Source organism: Artibeus jamaicensis, unplaced genomic scaffold, assembly GCF_021234435.1.
Source record: "Artibeus jamaicensis isolate MK-2021 breed Jamaican fruit bat unplaced genomic scaffold, CSHL_Jam_final contig_402, whole genome shotgun sequence".
NCBI classification, from domain to species: Eukaryota; Metazoa; Chordata; class Mammalia; order Chiroptera; family Phyllostomidae; genus Artibeus; species Artibeus jamaicensis.
The window spans coordinates 3978406-3999100 of record NW_026521818.1 but is presented as its reverse complement, the minus strand read 5'-3'; the positions used below and the strand labels follow the sequence as shown (position 1 = coordinate 3999100).

The 20695-nt window shown below is 36.9% G+C and overlaps 1 protein-coding gene across 4 annotated transcripts in view; it reads left to right on the top strand.

Annotated features, from left to right (window-relative positions):
• The window catches only part of PJA2 (praja ring finger ubiquitin ligase 2), a 70767-nt gene extending 50680 nt beyond the window's left edge, over positions 1 to 20087 (top strand). For 3 of the 4 annotated variants that reach the window (XM_053665287.1, XM_053665286.1, XM_053665285.1), the window contains 5 exons: positions 968 to 1079; positions 8400 to 8435; positions 14688 to 14802; positions 15187 to 15308; positions 17837 to 20087. In XM_053665287.1, coding sequence (XP_053521262.1) covers positions 968 to 1079; positions 8400 to 8435; positions 14688 to 14802; positions 15187 to 15308; positions 17837 to 17962 — 511 coding nt within the window. In that variant the 3' untranslated portion in view covers positions 17963 to 20087. The remainder of the gene's footprint in view (positions 1 to 967; positions 1080 to 8399; positions 8436 to 14687; positions 14803 to 15186; positions 15309 to 17836) is intronic. The other variant, XM_037138608.2, reaches the window with a different exon arrangement.
• Positions 20088 to 20695: the final 608 nt, after the last annotated feature.

Sequence of the window (20695 nt, the reverse complement as noted above, 5' to 3'; positions counted from 1 at the left end):
TGATTTTAGGTAGACAAAATAAGCTCAGTTTTGGAGACCTTGGATTTGAGGTGATAGGAATTCATTAAGGTAATATGCCCCACAGAAAACTAAAAAATGTAGGTCAAGAGCTCAAGAGGGCATTTGGAATTAGGTAGAAATTTAGAAATTACCTGCAGAGAGGATAATTGAAGAAATGGACTTGAATGTAATTTCCAGTGGAGCAAATTAAAAAAGAATAGGACTGAGGACATACTTATGATTTCCAAATTTTGAAATACTTACTATTTCTAAGACTAGAGGAAAAAGAAGAATCTGTGTATGTCTAGATGTGAAGAAGGCAACTAGCACCAGGTGAAGACATACTTCCCTTTAAGAGGCTTACAATCCTTAAGTAAAAAAAGAGAGAGCAGCTGAGAGCTAAATATTTTTCTAGCTTAATAATTGAGAAGGCCTAGTTCATAGAAGAAGAGAGATTAATGAGAAAGACTTGATAAACTCAAATATTTTAAGCCCAATGTTAGCAGTACAAGGTACGATAAGAAAAAAGGCTTTCACTAATAATGGAATTAAAATACAGTAATTCTCTTTATCATGGTCTTTCCTAAATTCAGAGTGGAAACTAAAATAAACAGAAGGAGAAATGTATTGGAAATAATGAGCAGGGAAAAAGTACTACCTTTATTCTAGCCATAAGCAGTCCCCAAAGTTAGAACTAGAAACATATAAAAAAAATTTTCCCATGAATTCTGTGCAGTGAGCATGGTATTGCCGTTCAGAGAGGTAATGGTAACTTAACTCCTTATGCATAGCATTTAACTTCATTGGGTTTTTTCTGCCCTTCAATTTTAAATATTTATAAGATATTTAAAATTTATAGTAAAATATTTTGAGGCTTTTAACTTGTAGTATATTAGCTTATCAGTATGTTAATATAATAGTCTTCACTTAAAGATTTCCCCCAAGTAATGGTCATATTTTTTTTCAGTCTGTTTGATGGCTTTGCGGATGGACTAGGAGTTGCTGAAGCTATTTCTTATGTGGATCCTCAGTTCCTCACCTACATGGCACTAGAAGAACGCTTAGCCCAGGCTATGGAGGTATTTTAGAGACTCTTCATGACCATGTCTAAATTGATGGGGTGCAAAATGATAAAAATTAAAGTTTTCTTTAACTGCTCTTAAGAAAAGGTGAATGATTTTCTCATCAATTTAGTAACAGCTAGTGAATGCTGATTGCCACCAGTATGTATGTGTATGTAAATTACACTTGACATCCTGCCAGTTTTCACTACAGAAGGGAGCATGTTTTGCTTGCATTTAGCATATACACTTTTCCTCTACTGAATTATATGGGTCTCTGAATCCAAATATTTTATATGTACATGCACAAGGATATTTGTGAAATGAAATTGAAGATCACTAAGAATGTATTACAGCACTAATCACTTTCCTTTTTTGTTGTTGTTCTTACGGATTCTATGTGCTGTCTTGCTGCTTCATGCCTTTAGAAAATTTACTCCCCCTCATCCCCACCTACACACACACTAATAAATGTAGCACATTCGGTTCCTGATGCCTTTTTTTCTCTATTTGACTAAAACACAAAAACTCATTCGTAACTGTATTTGCCTAAGGTCAGAAGCCTTTCACTCTGGGAAACTTCCACTTCACTAGTGGGTTTTGTTATAGAAAGCTTTCTTTAAATTACTATTTCAAAAGTGGTTTCTAAAGTAAGAGAAACAATAATAATGTAATTGAGTCAAAAGTGAGAGAACAAAAATGATTGAGGGAACTTTCAGGGACATTATAATAGCACTTTATCCTGAAATGTTCTGAGATTATGAAGTTCAGTTTGGACTCATACGTTGGACAATAGGTAGATAGGTAGACAAAGACAGACATGCCTGCACACACACTTAAGTTCACGGTGCTTTGGCACAACTTTTAAAAATTTGTGTGTAATTTCCATGGAGATCATTGCTCTTGGTTATGCTTTATGGTGTTTGTTCTCCAAGTGACCATTCTAGGAGAAAAGTCAAAAGACAATCGTGAGACAGGATTCACTTAGGAATTTTCCCAGATTATTTACCTTGCCAAATTCTGACACAGATGAAATAATGGCACAGCATAATTTGCATTAGATATAATATGTAAAGATTAAGGATCACTAACTTCCTTGAGCTAAATAAATTCTAAGTGACCACAGTGGAATACATCTAATTTAGGGTCTGGTTCACAGTGCTTAAACAGTCCCTTCCATTCTTATGCTAGTAATTTATGACCTCCCACAAAATGGAGATATATTTAAAAAGAAGTTTTGAGAATTAAAGTAAAATTTTGTTATTTGTTACTAATGGGAAATTTGACATTCTGATTGTCATCTTGAAAGAAGAGCCAAGGAGATTGGTCATAGGAGGGCATGCCAAGTAAAGGCGTTAGCAGAGCAGGCAAAGGCAAGGGGCAAGGAAGAACACAGTATAATATATACAGGGGACTTACCGTCCCCACATTATTGGCTTCTGCTCTTAGGGAACCCAGTGGCACTTTTAGTTACTGTTACCATCTATCCTTCTGCTTTTCGTTAATAGTGTTGTGTTTCCCTTGCCCACAGCTTAACAGCCTATTCAAATTTGAATGTAACACATGTTTCACCCCTAGAGAATTGATACAGTTCTGTCTTCCTATCACTCTACAGATCTTTATTTTTCTGTGTCCGGTATGCATTTATTAATTATTTTGAAAAATGAAGCCAAAATAATTATAATTTATTCTTTCTTTCTTTTTAGATTTAATGTGCTAACATTCTTTAAATTAAAAACAAATAAGACAAACTACATTTGGGTTTTTTTTTCTCCTCAAGCATTCCTACCTCTTTTTGATAGTAGTAGTTTTCATTTCTGTTATTTTTCCAGTACTAGATTGATCTTTATTTTCAGGTAGTGGCTATTGTGAAGATAGTGGCAATAAACATTTGCCTCACAGCTATGTCTCAAATTTGAATGAGAATAGTGCAAAATAGTTAGAATTTTTAACTGTTTGAGACAATATTGAAGCTTTTTACTGGCTCCCAAACAAATTTGGGGAGAAAAGCAGGCCTTTGCATGTTTATATTGACACCTAAAATTTTTTAATATAAATTATAATAATACTGTTCACCCTGTCATACCTCTGTAATAAAAATATATGTTCATGAGTTTAAATGTAAAAAATTGTGTTAAAATTGTTAACATTAACAAAAACACAGTTTTTTCCATCTAAAATAAAAATTTTAATTGATTTTGGGGGGATAACATAGGTTAATAAGATTATATAGGTTTTAAGCATAAAATTTTATGATATATCACCTGCATATTGCATATATTAATTTTGATAAAGAATTATTTAAACGAAGTAAAACTTTACTAGTTAAATTCATCTCTTAATGAGATAGAGGCTTTTTTCCTTCCTAATCACTATGAGCGAATTTTATTTATTCCAAGAATGAGATATAGTTCAGCATCAGTTTTATTTCTGTGTTTTCATCTTTATGATTGTAAGCTTGAGAAACTTCACTCACATAACTAAATTGATAAGGGATAGATGGAGTTGATCACAGCCTTGTCATCCAAGTCTTCTGAGATATTTGCCAGAATTATATCTACTTAACAAGTTGTTTAGGTCCTCCTGCAGGTTTTATTTATTTATTTTTTGAAAGAGGATTGGAAGCCAGCTATAAAGATTTGTTACTTAGTCATTAGAGATAAGTTTGACCCAGTTATTTCAGATTGCTCATTTGAATGGGTAAGAAGTATGCTATTATGTATAAAGTAGGGGAAAGGAAAGGTTACTGTAAAAAAGAATGTGAGAACAAGAGAACATGATATTTTAACTGAAGATGCTGCTCAGGCAGATCAGTTTGAGGATTACATAAGAAAGATTACACAAGAAAGTTAATTGAAGTTGTGTCTCTTAAGACTCTGCTTGCCCTTAGACTCCTTAGAAAGTCTTCACACACTTAACAGAGCACCTCATACACCCTGAGGTGTAAGCCTTAGAAAGGTGATCCACGAGGTAAGGCATGGGCGTTAGAGTTAGATTCATTTAGGCTCAGTTACCTTGAACAGTTAATCTAACCTCTTTAAGTGTCTGGTCCTTGCCTACAAAATGGGAATAAAAAATTACTTCATGAATTATTGTGAGACTGTGTTTAAACACTTAGCAAACTACCTGATGCAGTGGGTAAGTTCTTAGTACATGGCTGTATTCAAAGGTACATTCAAATCAGTAGCCAACCAAATGGTAGTCATCTATCATATATGCATTTAGTGGTCATTCAAAATCAATATTAAACCACTTGTTATAAGTCTTTACTCTTTAAAAACTGTTAGTTTTTTATTATTTAAAAGCTAAATTTTGTGCTGACAAAGGAGTGTATTACTTTAAGCCTAGATGTAGTCCATTTAAGATATTTAAGCTATTTAGATATCTTCTAACACTTGGACTAACTTAAAAGTATTTTGTACTTCCTCAGGTATAGATAGATTTTTATATCTTAATAGATTTTTCATAGCAGTGACTATAATATGGTTTCTTTTGCTCTTGTTGATTATAAGTGATACCAGATCACCTTAAATATACTCAGTATCAAGGCAATAAATAATTTTTACATATATGAAATTCCAGGTATTTATTAGCACTGCAAATGTGTAGATAATCACTAGAAAGGAATAATGAACCCATCGAGACTAATAAGTGTCAAAGCATAGTTAGCCTGGAAATCACCTTCCCAAATGAAACTTGGTATAAGTAGTACCCGTTCTTTTTGTTTGTAGCGCAGAGCAGTTCTTACAGTCTGTCTGGAGTGGAGAAGTACATAAAGAATTGGAGGATATTCGTGCTTATAGTTTTCCGAGAGAGGGGGAGCAAATAAACAGGCTCTTTCCATTTTCTATCTTGATAGGAAAGTTTACTATAAAGAATCATTAACTATTACAGGAAATTAGAGTAATAAGGGATTGCTTACTAAGGAATAAAGATAATTCTAAACAATACAGAAAATTCATATATAAGGAACAGCCAGCACCTGTAGAGCAAGAATCATCTAAGGAAGGGTCACCACTCCACTGCACTCCAGGGACCCAGATCTTGGCGGAGATGGCACAGCTGTGGCTTAGTGAGTGGCAGAGAAGTCACTGTGGTGCTGTGCTGGCAGAACTTGCAGAAATCAGCCCTGTAGGGTGCCAGGGAAAGCTATCCATAAGGAAATGTCTAACTGGAAGCACTCTGCTGCAGAGCTGGCCAAGGGGGATGCTGGAGGAATCTGCCCAAGGCTGTGTGCATCCATGAGCTGGAGAGTGGAGCAGCTGTGCATGTTGTGGGAGTCTGGTGCTAGAAAAGGCCACAGAAGCCTTCCAGGCAGACACACGGGGATCAGAAGTAAAGCCCTTTTCCTCTTACAGTGTCTCTTTAGTGTCCTCTGTGCACAGGCTTAACAGCATGACAGATGTCAGAAGGGAAAATATTTAAATGGCCCAAATCCATTTTCACTGAGCTGACAAAAGTAGTGAATTTGGATCACAGGATCATAATGGACAGCTGGAACAGTCATCCCTTTCACTGCTTGGATTCTGTATACACCCCTCTACACACATTTGAACTCCCATCCAGCAACAATGCAGCTGTTTTCTACCTCACAAAATACAGCTATTCTTACAAATGAAGTGTTTACCCTTTCCCCAGAATGAACAGATGAACAGTCCCCAAAATCATTGTATCTATCACTGGCAGTATTAGTGATTCCACAAACTCAGTTAGTCATAGTAAATATTCTTTTTATGAAGATTAAATTATAGAGTTAACTGCTATAAAATTAAAACAGTCAGGAGAGAATTAAAGAAAATAGCAGATACAAATAAATACATATAACAAGCAAACAGAAAATATGCAAAGTTACTACTCGTTTCTGTATTTGGTCCCAGGCTGTAATTGGTAGCTATGGTTTCCTTCTGTCACAACCCATTCAATATTTCCCCTGGCTTCAGCAAGAATTGTAGCTGGTTAGGGTTCTTTACTTGCTGATGTGACCCGAACCTATGTTTGAGAACAGTCCATGTTATCCTGCCCTTTTGGGCTGCTGTAGTTTTCTGGTAACTTTACTGTGGAGCATAGAAGCACTAATACCCTCCAAGTTAAATCACCACAGAGTTTTCAGGCAGAGAAGACCAGCCTGTGCAGAGTAGGCTCCTTCAATTGGTAAAAGGAGGCTCAGGGACTTGAGGATTCAAAGTACAATTGACCCTTGAACAACATGGGTGTGGACTTGCATGGTGATCTTTTTTCATTGTAAACAGATGAAATAAACTGCAGTATTGATAAATATAGTACAGTACTGTAAATGAATTCTCATTAATTTTTAAAAAACATTTTCTTTTTTTTTTTAGCTTTATTATAAGAGTACGGCATACAAGTATACAGGTATTGGGTTGGTCAAAATGTTCATTTGGTTTTCCCCCATAAGATGACTAATAGCACTTAGTTGTCTTTAACTTCATTTGAAACAATTTTGTTAGACTGTTGTGACAGCTGTCATATCAACATGCATTTAAAAAAATACATCAAAATTGGTTTTTGTGTAGCCATTTTAATATGGGTGATGGAAAAAAATATGTAACACTTTCAGCATATTATGCTTTATTATTTCAAGAAAGGTAAAAACATAACTGAAATGCAAAAAAAGATTTGTGTAGGGTATGGAGAAGGTGCTGTGACCTATTGAACATGTTGAAAGTGGTTCGCAAAGTTTTGTGCTAGAGATTTCTTATGGGATGATGCCCCCTGGTTGGGTGGACCATTTTGAAGTTGTTAGCAATGAAATTGAGACATTAATTGGCAACAGTCATTGTTATACCATGCAGGAGATAGCCCACATACTCAAAATATCCACATCAATTAAGTTATTGGTGAAAATGAAAAATGTGTCTTATTTTACGGAAAAAACTAAAAATTTTTTGATCGACACAATGTACAGAATATGTGTTAATTGACTCTTTATGTTGCCAGTAAGGCTTCCATTCAACAGTAGACTATTAGTAGTAAACTTTCAGAAGGGGGTGTCGAAAGTTATATGTGGGTGGGTTTTTTTACTGCCCCCTGGGGGTTGGCTCCTATATTGTTCATGTGTCAACTGTAGTCAGTTTCATGAGTACAACTAATTGTCCTCCCTCTTACTAAATCCCAGAATTCTGTTCTTTAACTTATCAGTGATAAAAGTTTTGAAAAATTTGACAATCCTGAGAATTAAGTTCTTATTTTAACTCAGCAACTTACCAGTTAAATTTTATGTCTGCTTTTCAGAAATAGGGCCGTCATGAACACACTTTGGTTCACATACTGTACCTTCCCTCTTAGAGTTAATGGGCCTGAGTTTGTCATTTTCTTTTTTGCAAATGTTCAAGGGTACTCCAAGGGTCCATCTCACAGAGCAGTTTTTATAGCCATCATTATTCCAGTAAGGTCAAGTGTAGCAGCCAGCCACCTAGGCTCCGAAGACACATGCTGTAGTTGGCATTCATTGCCATCAAGCACAGTGATAGTTTGATTAATTGTGATTCCACCGCAGGCAATGGATTGATAGCATCTTTTTCCTGTTGGCAAGGAGCTCAGCAGTGAGCTCAAACCCAAAGGCCTAACCAAATCAATCTCAATAACCCATTCTCCTTCATGGGACCATGCTGATAACCAGTCCTGTATGAATCTATGCTCAATCGTAAGAGAATATAGAAATAGCAGATTGAGGAATTCCCTTAGGACTGAGGTAGAGCACCCCGTCGCCCCACCCCTCGAGCTTAGCTCCAGGCTGCACTGGGGAGGACAGAGCCATGGCTCATAAAGAAGTGCGTGTGCTACTGTTCTGGAGTGCTGGAGAAACTGTCCATAGGAGGTGTCTAACTGGAAGCACTGTGCTGCCAAACCACCCCAGGTGCTTGCCAGGGGAAGCTGCAGCCTTCGTGCCCCGGAGAAACTGCATGTGAACCTGGAGAGGCTACTTGCACTGGATGAGCCTGGTGCTGGAAAAGCTGTCTGTGCCGGAAGGCCCACAGTAGGGAGGCCTCGGCACTGCAGGGGCCTGGTGAGCAAGCCCACCGGAACCAAGCTGCAAAGCCTTTTTTTCCTGATTGTCTGTTCAGCATCCTCTACTAAACAAAGTCTAAGATCGTGCTAAGTGACAAAGCAAAAATATTTAAAAGGCCCAATCTGTTTTCAGAGAGCAGAGATAGAAGGTATGTTTGTAGCTAAGAGGCAAAATAATTCAGTTACCAGCACACTAATTTTCTTATTGCAATATCTTTCTGCAAATCCAGGGTCAAATTTGGGGTTTAGTATTATTAACTATATTTATTAACTTTCATTGATGAACCTTTTTTTGCTTTCTTTTTTCAGTCTGAGTTTCTTTTGGCCTTGGCCCTATCCTCTATTGTAAGTCATCTCAAATTTGTTTTGGAAAGACATGAGTCATTGCTAAAATATCTAGGCTAGATCTTGAGTGTACAAATGTTTGCCACCTGTGAGAACACAACGTTAACTGTCAGGCAGAATCATCTTCCTACCTGAAGACCCAGTTAGTTTATTGATTTTCGTTGTGGTAATATACACATAACATAAAGTCTACCATTATAGCCTTTTTTAAGTATGTAGTTAAGTGGCACCAAGTATATTATAAATGATAATTCCCCATGTCCTCCTCTCCCTGGCCCCTGGCAATCATCATTCCACTTTCTGTCTCTGAATTTTGCTACTTGAGGTACCTCAGTTACCTGTAATCATGCGGTATCTCTCCTTCTGTGACTGACTTATTTCATGATGCCTTCAAGGTTCATTCACGTTGTAGCATATGTCAGAATTTTCTTCATTTTGAAGGCGGAGTTATACTCCATTGTATATATTTACACCACATTTTTCAACTTTATTGAGATATAATTGGCATGTGTAAATATAAGGTATGCATGTGTTGATTCTGTGAACTTACGAAGTCTTCATCACAGTAGAGTTGCTTCACACCTTCACCACCTCACATAGTTACCATTTCTTTTGGTGAGAACATGTGAGGTTTACCTTTTAGCAGTTTTCAAGTATGTAATCCATGACTGTTAACCATGATCCCCACACTATGCAATAGATACCTTAACCTGTCCATCTTATAACTGGAAGTTTGTACCCTTTAATCAGTATCTCCCCAGTATCCCACTCTCCAGTTCCCATAACCACCATTCTACTCTCTCTGTCTATGAGGTCAGCTCTTTTAGACTCCACGTATAATGTATATCATGCACTGTTTTTATTTCTCTGTCTGACTTAGTTTCCTTAGCAAAATGCCCTCAAGCTCTATTTTGTCACAATGGCAAGATTTCCTTTGTTCTCATGAATGAATTATATTCCATTGTGTATATAAATATATACCACATCATTTAATCCATTATCATTGATGGACTCTTGGGTTGTTTATATATCTTGGCTATCGTGAATAATGCACCAGTGAATGTTCAAGTTCAGATATCTCTTCCAGATCCTTATTTTATTTCCTTTAGATACATACTCAAAAATGGAATCGAATGATAGCTCTATTTTCTACATTTCAAGGAACTTACATACTGTTTTCTGAGGTGGTTGTACCATTTTACGTTCTTAGCAGCAGCAGCACAAGGGTTTCTGTATCTCCATAGCTTTATCAACACATGATTGTCTTTTTGGTGATAGCCACTCTGACGAGTTTGAGGTGATATCTCATTGTAGTTTTTCTTGGCATTTCTCTGATGATTAGTGATATTAAGCCCCTTTTCATGTACTTGTTAGTTACCAGTTTGTCTTGGCAAAATGTTCAGTTCCTCTGCCCGTTTTTTAATCAGACGTTTTGTTGTTGAGTTTTATGACTTACATGTTTTGGATGTTAACCCCTTATCAGATATGATTTGCAAATCTTCTTGCCCATTTTGTAACTTGGCTTTTCATTTTGTTGATTGTCTTCCTTTGCTGTGCATAGCTTTTTGATTTGATGTAGTCACTCACTTATTTTTGCTTTTGTTGTCATAGCCAGAAAATCATTGACAAGACTGAAGTCAAGGAACTTTCTCCCAATGTTTTTTTCTAGCAGTTTTATGGTTTTGGGTCTATGTTTAAGGATTTGATTCATTTTGAGTTAGTATTTCTGAGTGATATAATGTAAGGGTCCAGTTTCACTCACATGGTGATCCTTCTGCATGTGCTTATCTGGTTTTCCAAGCACTATTTATTGAAGGAATTATTCTTCCCCCATTAAGTATTTCTGGCCCCCTTGTCAAATATTAGTTGTCTCTATATGCCAGGGTTTATTCCTGGGTTCTTCACTCTGTTCTATTGAGCTGTGTGTCCATTTTTATGCTAGTACCATACTGTTTTGATTACTATAATTGTATAGCATATTTTGAAATCAAGAATTGTGATGCCTCCAGCTTTCATATTCATTGCTTTTGCAAATCAGGGGTTTTTGTGATTGCATACAAATTTTAGTGTTGTTTTTTCAGTTTCTGTGGGAAAATTCTATTGGAATCACATTAAATCTCTCAGTTACTTTGGGTAGTATGGACATTTTAACAGTATTCTTCCAATACATGAAAATCTGGTACGTTTCCGTTATTTGTGTCTTCAGTTTCTTTCATCATGGTCACATACTTTCCAATGGACAGGTTTTTCACCTCCTTGGTTAAGTGTATTCCTGAGTATTTTATTGTCTTCAATACTACTCTAAACGGGATTGTTTCCTTTATTTTTCAAAAATTTTATTGTAATATATAGAAATGCAACTGATTCTATGTTGCTTTTGTATTTTGCAACTTCACTGAATTTATTGATTAGTTCTAGTAGTTTTTTTGTGGAGTCTGTAGGATTTTCTGTAAATAAGGTTGTATCTGCAAACTATTTTACTCACTTCTTTCCAATTTGGATGCCTTTTTAATTTATTTTTCTAGCCTGATGGCTCTGGCTGAGACTTCCAGTACTACACTGAATTGGAGTGGTGAGAGCGGGCACCCTTGTCTTGTTCTTGATGTTAGAGGAAAAGCTGTCCACCTTTCACTGTGGATTATAATGTTAGCTGTGGGTTTGTGTATGTTTATGCCTTTAATATGTTGAGGTATTCTGCTTTTATACCCAGTCTGTTGAGAGTTTTTATCATGAAAGTATGCTGTGTTTTGTCGGTTGGTTTTCCTACATTTGTTGAGATGATCCTGAGATTTTTAGCTTTAATTCTGTAAATGTGGTATACGGTCCTTGCATCCCAGAGATAAATCCCAGTTGATTGTGGTGTATGATGCTTTGACTGTTCTGTTGATTTGTTTGCTAGTATTTTTTTGAGAATTTTGCATTTAGGTTTGTCATGGTTATTGGGCTGTAATTTTATTTTCTCATAGTGTCCTAATCTGACATTGGATGTCAGGGTAATGCTGGCCTCATAAAATGAGTTTGGGGGTGTTTTGTCTTTCTTTTTTTTAAAAAGAACTTGAGAAGGATTGGCATTAACTCTTCCATGATTGATAGAATTTCCCAGGGATATCTGATCCTGGATTTTTCTTTGTTGGAAGAGCTTTGATTATTGATTCAATTTTCTTGTTGAGATTTTCTATTTCTTCATTATTCATTCTTGGTAAGTTGTATGTTTTTAGGAATATACCCACTTCTAGGTTATTCAGTTTGTTTGCACATAATTGTTCTTAACTCTGCTATATGATCCTTTGTATTTCTGGGGTGCCAGATGTAATACCTCTTTTTCCATTTCATTTCATTACTCGAACCTTCTCTTTTTTTCTTTGTCTAGTGAAAGGTTTGTCAATTTTGTTTATTCTTCAAAAAAACCAGCTTTTAGTTTTGTTGTCACTTTCTGTTATTACTCTGGTATGTACTTCACTTATTTCTGCTCTGACTTTTATTATTTCCTTTTTCCTGCAACCTTTTGGTTTAGTTTGTTCTTCTTTTAGTCTCTGAGGTGAAAAGTTGTTTATTTGAGATTTCTTTCTTTTTTTATTTTTTTAATCTAATTATTTTTCAAGTACAGTTTTCTGTCTATTTCTCCCATCCCAGCCTCCCGCCCCCTGCTCCCCACCTCCCTCCCATTTCCACCCCCCTTAGTTCTTGTCCCTGTGTCCATTATACTTGTTCCTCTAAATCCCTCCCCTTTCCCCCCTTAAATTCCCTCCCCTCTCCCGTCTGGTTGCTGTCCCCCTGTTCTCTATTTCAGTGTCTTTGTTTTTATTTTGCTTGCTTGTTTGTTTTGTTGTTTAGCTTCCTTTTAAAGGTGAGATCATATGGTATTTGTCTTTCAACACTTGGCTTATTTCTCTTAGCATAATGCTTTCCAGTTCTATCCATGCTGTTGCAAAGGGTAGTAGCTCCTTCTTTCTTTTTGCTGCATAGAATTCCATTCTGTATATGTACCATAATTTTTTGATCCATTCATTTACTGAGATTTCTTTCTTGTTAATGTAAGTATTTGTACAATCTCAGAACCACTTTTCATCTCAGTAAGTTTCGGCATGTTGTGACTCACTGGTTGTTCAGGAATGTGTTATATAATTTCCACATATTTGTGAATTTTCCAGATTCTTCCTGTTAATGATTTTTTGGTTTCTTGCCATTTTTATCAGAAAAGATAGTTGGCATGATTTTAGTCTTCTTAAATTTGCCAAGACTTGTTTTATGATTTATTATATAGTCTCTCCTGATGAGTGTTCCATATGCGCTTGAGGAGAGTATGTGTTCTGCTGCTGTTTTATGCAGTGTTCTTATGTGTCTGTTAGGTTTATTTTATCTGAAGTATTGTTCAAGTCTAGTGTTTCCTTTATGATTTCTCGCCTGGACGATCTAACCACTGTAGAAAGTGAGGATTCAGGTCTTTTACTATTACTGTATTGTGGTGTAATCTTACCTCATATCTGTTTTTTTTAATTAATTAATTTATTTTTAGAGAGAGGAGAAGAGGGAGAGTGAAACATCAGTGTGTGGTTGCCTCCTCTCACACATCCCCCACTGCAGACTGGCCCACAACCCAGGCACAGCCCTGACTAGGAATCAAACTGGCGACATTTTGGTTCATTAGCTGGCACTCAGTCTACTGAGCCACACCAGCCAGGGCCAGATCTGTTTTTTATTTGCTTTATATTTAGGTTTTTTTTTTTTTGATGTTGAGTGCATTTTATAGCCTCTCAATGAGTTAACCCTTTGTCATTATAACCTTCTTTGTCTCCTGTTACAATTTCTTGCTTAATGTTTATTTTGTCTGGTGTTAGTATAGTTATTCCTGTTCTCTTTGGTTTCCACTTGCGTAAAACATGTTTTCATCGCTCCATTCTGATCTTGTATGTGGCCCTAAAGCTGACGTGATTCTCTTGCAGGCAGTGTTATAGTTGGGTCTTCTGTCTTCATTCATCCAGCCACTCTGTGCCTTCTGATTGGATCATTTAGTCCATTTCCATTTGCAGTAATTTTAGATATATAAAGACTTAATGAGGCTATGGCATTCATTGTTGTCTGGCTGTAGTTTCCTTGTTTCTTTCTCCCTCTCTTGTTACCTTTTTTATGAGTTGATGATTTTCTGTAGTGGTATTTTTTTTTATTTCCTCCTCTTACTCTTTTGTGAATCTGATGAAGATTTTTGCTTTGTAGTTACCATGAGACTCACACAAAAACACCCTAACAGTTTGTGCTATACTGCTAACAACTTTTGTTACATACAAAAGCTCTACCCTTTTACTTCCCTTTTTATATTTTCGATGGCACAATATACCTTTTATGTTGTATATTCTTTAACAAATTATTATAGCTATAGTCATTTTAATTATTTTTGCCCTTTAGCCTTTATACTGGAGTAAAGTCACACCATCATATTACAGTATCAAAGTGTTCTGAATTAACTGTATACTTAACCTTTACCACCCACATTTATTTTTCTCTTCATCTGTCAATGGACACTTGTGTGGTTTCTACCTTTTGGGACTCATGTATATGAGTCCTACTTGAAGTTCTAACCTAATTGTGTCTAGAAGTGTTAATCATTTCCACAGAAGGATGAGGGTGATTTGTACTAGATGGTCGTATGATGTAATGTTCTTCCCTTTCTTTTAAAGTAGTAACTTCATACAGATTTTGAACCCCTAAATGAAGTTCATAACCCAGAAAACCTAGTAATACTAGTGAACTAGTAACATGGTTGATAATAGTAGATATCACTGTTCAGGAACACATTATATGGTTCCATACCTTGAATACATGTAACTGTGGCCACATTTTATCAAAATGTAACCCTGGCCACATTTAATGTTTCATGAGTTAAACTTACCCAAAATGTTTGCATTCTTTATAGTATTGATTGCATATAGGAACTGATAAGGTAGACAAGGTAACCCTCCTTTGGAAATGTAAATAGGATGGGCAAGTAGATGATTATTGAGACAGTAGGTTTTTGTTATACTTATTGAAAAGTAGAGCTTCTATTTTTTTAGTATGTTTTTCATGTTTTGGTTTGATGGTGGTGTGATAATTTCTTTTGAAAGAATGAATGCAAAAGGGACAGGGAACTGATGCAAAGAAGCTAATGGGAACAGACTAATGGTTGATAGAATTTTGGAAGATACCTTAAAGAAATGTTTTACGTTACTGTTTTAAAATGCTTTCTAACAAAGAATGGTGACTTTTATTTCTCAGACCGCCTTGGCCCATTTAGAGTCTCTTGCAGTCGATGTGGAGGTGGCCAATCCACCAGCAAGTAAGGAGAGCATTGATGGTCTTCCAGAGACACTTGTTCTTGAAGACCACACTGGTAAGGGCAAAGCTGACCGCTGCTGTTGAGGGCACGTTGCATGTTTAAGTCTGTGATCAATGCACCAAGAAGAGAAAATAGTGCTTGAAACTTTCATTAGATTTTCTGTGAAGCTAAAGTCTGACAAGCTTTTGTCTGCTGGAAGAATATTTTTAATTTATTGTATGATGGGCTGGGACATGTGTTCCTTAAGTCAACTTTTCTACAAAAGCAATGCTTATTGCATTTCAAATTGTTATATAGTAGAAAGATGTTTGCCAGTTTATTGATCAAAGTCTGGTTCATCTGTCTTTCACAGGTATCATCTGTGAATTCGTATGTTCATTTTCAAGTACATTAAAATTGAACTCCAGTGGGTTAACGTATCACATTACTTGTTTGCAGCCATTGGTCAGGAGCAGTGCTGTCCAATCTGCTGCAGCGAGTACATCAAGGACGACATAGCGACAGAGTTGCCCTGCCACCATTTCTTCCACAAACCCTGTGTCTCAATTTGGCTACAGAAGGTGAGTTACAGGTTCACTTCTTTTAAGTTAATATTTTAGTAATTTCTCCTGTAAGTTAATGATGATAGTAAGGTCTTTGAAGCCTGTTTAATTTAGCTATGTGCTTATAGTACTTTCGAGTTCAGTTTTAATTCAATTTAATTAAAAGTTGGTTACCTTTTAATAACTACTAATCAATGATAATATCAAACTGTTTTACTGACATTGCCTAAGAATCAATATAGACAATACTAACTATTTAACAGATTTAACCGTATCCCCAAAATTTGGCGTTTTCAAAAGTATCTCCAGAAAAGCAGTTCCTGGCACTATTCAGAGTACTGTGACACTGTACTGATATTCTGCTGCTGTGTCCGGGTCTCTGAAATGCATAGGGGAAAATGTCTAATAACCACCAACTATCTTCTATTCTTCTATTCAGATTTTCTTATACTGCCCTCACATATTTATCCCGAATTTTTAAGTATACTTGAATTACATATTTTTTGAAAAAAGACTTTTACCTAAATCTTTGTTACCTCCATTTTTGCATAAAGGATATTTACGTGCAGTTCAGTGGAAACGCCCAGCTCGCTCTCCAGGCCTTATTTGCAATGCATGCAACTTCCTCTCTCCCCTCCAACCACTCCCTCCCTGCCCCTTCCTTCCTTTCTCCCTCTTCTTCCTCTCTTCTTTCCTTTCTCTTCCTTTGCTGTTATTTCTCTTCTGCTACAACATCATCTTTGCCAAAACTGGGTCTACTTAAAATTTCTAAAATCCAGTGCAGAAATCTCCACCAGTCTTTTATAAATTCTAACGCTTCTGCCTTGGCTTTTAAGGCCTCCTGTGCTTGAGCTCCCAGCCCGTCTCCTCAGAATGACTTCTGCTCCTTTGCTCATGTGTGTGCTCAGCCTGTTGCGGTCTTCCCCTGCCCCTGTGAGGTTAGGTGGTCCTGCTTAAATTCCGCCTTTTCCATCCTTGATATTCTTTTTCTTTAAACTTCTATAAGAGCATCAACACCTTAGTAAGGATCTCTCTGGTGTATTGTGTACTGCAAGTGTCTGGCGCAGCTAGATGATTCACTGTATTTTCCCATTTATTTCTCACAGCAACTCTGGGACATACAGGGTGGGGCAAACAGAGGTTTACAGTTGTCAGTGTGTAAAACAGTTTATTCTTTCATATTTATGAATTATTATACTATTTTCCATGTCAGCAACTGCCAACCTACTTTTCTTTAAAAGAGTGTCTACTTTCACCACTTTTTAAAAAAAGATTTTATTTATTTAGAGAGAGGGGGGAAGAAAGAGAGGGAAAGAAACATCAATGTGTGGTTGCCTCTCACATGGCTCCCACTGGGGACCTGGCCCGCAACCCATGTGCCCTGACTGGGAGTCGAACCAGCGACCCTTTAGTTCACAGCCCGTGCTCATTCCAATGCGCCACACCAGCCAGAGCTGTAAACCTGCTTTGGCCCCACACTGTATTGGTATCCTCATTCCAATTTTCGAATGATTGCTACTTATACAAGATGACCCAGCTAGTATGTGCTTGGTGGAGAACAGACTCCATTATTGACACTAAAATGGTGCTATCAGGGCCCAGTCTGTATGGCAGTGCCTAGTAAATGTTTGCAGAATTAAATTCATGAGTTACAAACATTGTGCATGTTGTACAGTTGTCACTTACTGACTTTGCTGTGACCCGTGGCGGTGATATCTGTAGTGTCTTTCCTGTCAGGAAACAGCTCAGTGGGAGGCCTTTCCTCTAGGGAGCAGGTTCCCAAGATAAAAATCTTTGTCATCTGTAACAGCGGATTCCTGCAGCCTGTTTCCTATCAGACTCGAGAAAGAGTAATCTGTCACCAGGTGGCATATCTCTAGAATCTTTTGTTCTTAAAATGTTGTACTCCCAGTATAACTGCTTTCCCTGTCCCACCCTCCCTACCAGGTCTGTGGTTGATTTGTTTTATCATTTAGAAAGCAAGTAAATCTCCATATCTCTTTGAAAAGGAAGTACATGGCCTACAAAGAAGGTCTGACCTGAGATCCATCTGCTTTGACATATCTGTGTATACCAAAGTGAGGCTTCAGTGTATATATGAGGAAGGTTCTAGAGGGATGGTTTGGTATAATAGATACATGAATTAATGAGGTCTGTGATTTCTCTAACATACGCATCATAGATTAAATCAGAATAATCAGTTGAGGACGTGCGATGATGCCTTGCACACACTCGACAGCAGCACCAGTGCCAAGCATGGAGTATAATAGGCCTTCAACTAACACTCACTAAATAAAAGGTGAATCATCTGAAAGACTCAAACATGATTATGAGACACCGCTTACCCTCAAAGAAATTAGTGTCTGATTGGAATGAAAAGGAAACAGCATCAAAATTCTGCCTCTCTGTATTGTGCGGGTTTAAAAGTTATTTAGTTTTTAAGTTGTTTTGTTTTTAGGATAGTGATACTGTTTTGTCTTTCTTAAGATACTTGTGTGGCAGTTAAGATCTTTCCATTGGCTGTGAACTTGCTTTCTCTCCTCCAGTCAGGAACATGCCCTGTGTGCCGCCGTCATTTCCCACCTGCAGTGATTGAAGCATCTGCAGCTGCTTCCTCTGAGCCTGATCGCGATGCCCCACCTTCAAATGACAGTACTGCGGAAGCTCCTTAAACCTTAACACTGAGTGAAATCAGTGTTTATCAAAGTAAATCTGCAAATTCCTTCTAAACCTGATGTGCAAATAATTATATATAAATACATTTAAATGCTATATATAGTCTATGCCATAGTTTAGAAAGAAAATACTGACCTTTCTAAACTAAAATTAGGTTTGCAGAAAGTACTAACATTTTCAAGCTGAATGTTGAAGCAGAACACCTTTTTTTTTAGTTGAAGATGTCGATGTTAATTGTAGAAGCCGAGCGCACCACACAGCTGTCCCAGGAGCAGTTGCCGTCTGTGTGGCACACCTCACTGGTCTTGTCTGGAGAACTGCCACTGGGGGCTGGGCTCTCCTGTTCGCATCAAATGTGAGTGAGGACTGCGATTGCAACAATAGGAAACTTTGGTTTCATTGGAAATAAAAGAGAATTCTAAAGCATGCTTTTTCATTGGTCCCTTCGCTTTTGCTACATCAGAACCTCTCCATTTGTAATACTGAGTGTTTTTTTAGGAAGGTGTCTGTTCTTCATCTTTGTTTAAAATTAGGACTTTTTAAAAATGCCAAACAAAGGCTGAAATTTTGGCTAGAGCATCACAAAGTTTCAAAATCTTAAATGTAATCACCTGTAAATGGTTAGGTAGTAAAATAAATTATTTTCTTTAAATGTTGGATGTGCTCAAGTCAGCTGAGGAGAGCATATGACCAGTCTGGTGCTCGGTGCTGGGCACAGTGAGGTGAGCTGGGCACAGATGTTCTTTCTACTTGGTTAAAATTATACTGGAGGGTCCAGAACACTCATGGGACATTTGTTTAATAACTATTGGGTATTGTTAAGGTAACTTTTGTTTGAAATTACCCAGAAAGCCTGAAAACATGCGTAAAGTGTTTTTTACCACTCATTCTGTTATATCCTGAAAGGAAAATCTGATCTTCTGTTAACTGTTCTGACTTGTATAAAGCTTAAAATTGATTGGGTATAGCACAGATTTGGCCATACCTTTTTACAACATATCTAAACTTATTGTGTTATAATTTATTTCTTTAACGTATTCCTGAACAAAGATTATTTATATTGCATTATCAGTATTTGTTTCTTTACACTAATTTATTTTGGTAAAATTATTCACCTGGAACTAAAATAAAAATAGGTAGTTTCAAATTAAGCCAAATTAAACCATGGGTGAAAAGGGAATAGCTTATATGATTGCCTAGTGACTGTGAACAAGAGCCGAACCTATAACACAGTTCCCTTCTTATATTTGTTTAAAAGAGAAAAGATCTTGACCTCAGACTTGCTCTCTAAAAGAGGTCTGTTCAAAAGCTTCTGTGAAAGTAAGGAAGTCCACTTTCCTTATTCTTTTTAATGGGAAATTGACCTACAAGGTCACCTCTGTAATTGCATAACCCTGCACTAAGATTGCACAGCTTTCTGTTTAGCTGACCACACCCAGTAGGCAATTATGTGTAAACATGGACACGATAATTAACTGACAGATGGGGTTTGATATTGAACACCAGAGAATAATGGCTGTTAGGTGACGACGTTTGAACAAGTGAAATGGTAAAGCACATAGTGAGTGTACGTCCATTCAAGCAGTGCACTGACAATTTAGTTTGGACGTGTACAAGGGACATGTGGCTTCCTAAATACAAAATGAATTCTATTTGTGTGATTTCTCTGAGTGTTTATATTCCATCTGTTTTTCTTTATTCTTAAAATAAATGAATTTTCACTGTTGGCACATTTGAAGCTTAAATATAAGGAACATAACACTTGCATTCTAATTTTTGCATATATTGTAAATGTGTCTGGTATTTACAGCAAAATACTGTGTATCCTTTTATGAGTAAAACAAAACTGAACATTGCATGCATGTAATGTGGTGACTTTGTAATTTAGGGGTTCTTTGGGGCTTCTGTGACTTCGGAAATGCTTACATTCAGGCCTTAACGTTGCATTAGCTAGCATGTTTTCCTCCTGATGTATATAGTCTCCGTTGTATAAACTAATCTTTGCTTGTTTTCTACTCTGTGATCTTCCCATACCATGTTTCATTGATGATCAGCTAGTGTCAAGGAGTCAAACCAGACTAAAATTACTTCTCATCTGTGTGTCGTGAAAATTTGTGGCTAGTATGATTTTGTTTGGTTTTTTGTTTTGGGTTTTTGTTGTTGTTTCCAGAAATTTGTGGCCAGTGTGTTTTTTGTTCCCTTTAAGTAATACTGAGCGGTTGTGATACTTCCTGGTGGAACGGACATCACTCCCGATTTCCCTGTAATGAGCCACACATTATATTTAGGCAGTATTAAGGGACCTTGGTTTTCTTCTCCTAAATAGCAGCTGTCCCAAAGAAAACATTTCTTCTTGGCCTGTTCAGTTAGCTGTTACCTGCCACTTGTTAAGAGGCTTCCATTCCACACTCACCCAGCAGTGTTGAGAGCTGAACTTAAGGCAGCTGCTGCACTTTTTGCTTTGCATCTGTTTCTGTCCCTCGTTCTTGGCTCCCTGTTGTCTATAAACAGCTGCTATGGAGGAGAAGAGTTGAAGAAGAGTTGGCTTATAAAATATTTTTAAAAGAAAATTGAGGTTTTAGAGTTTACATTGTAACAAGCTGATAAAAGCTGCGGTTGACAAGTTCAGACACCAAACTATTGTTTGATCAGATCTCTGATCCTTTTGACAAAGTTAAAACTATATGAACGTAAATTAGAAGTATAAAGAGTAATAATTAAAATGTTAT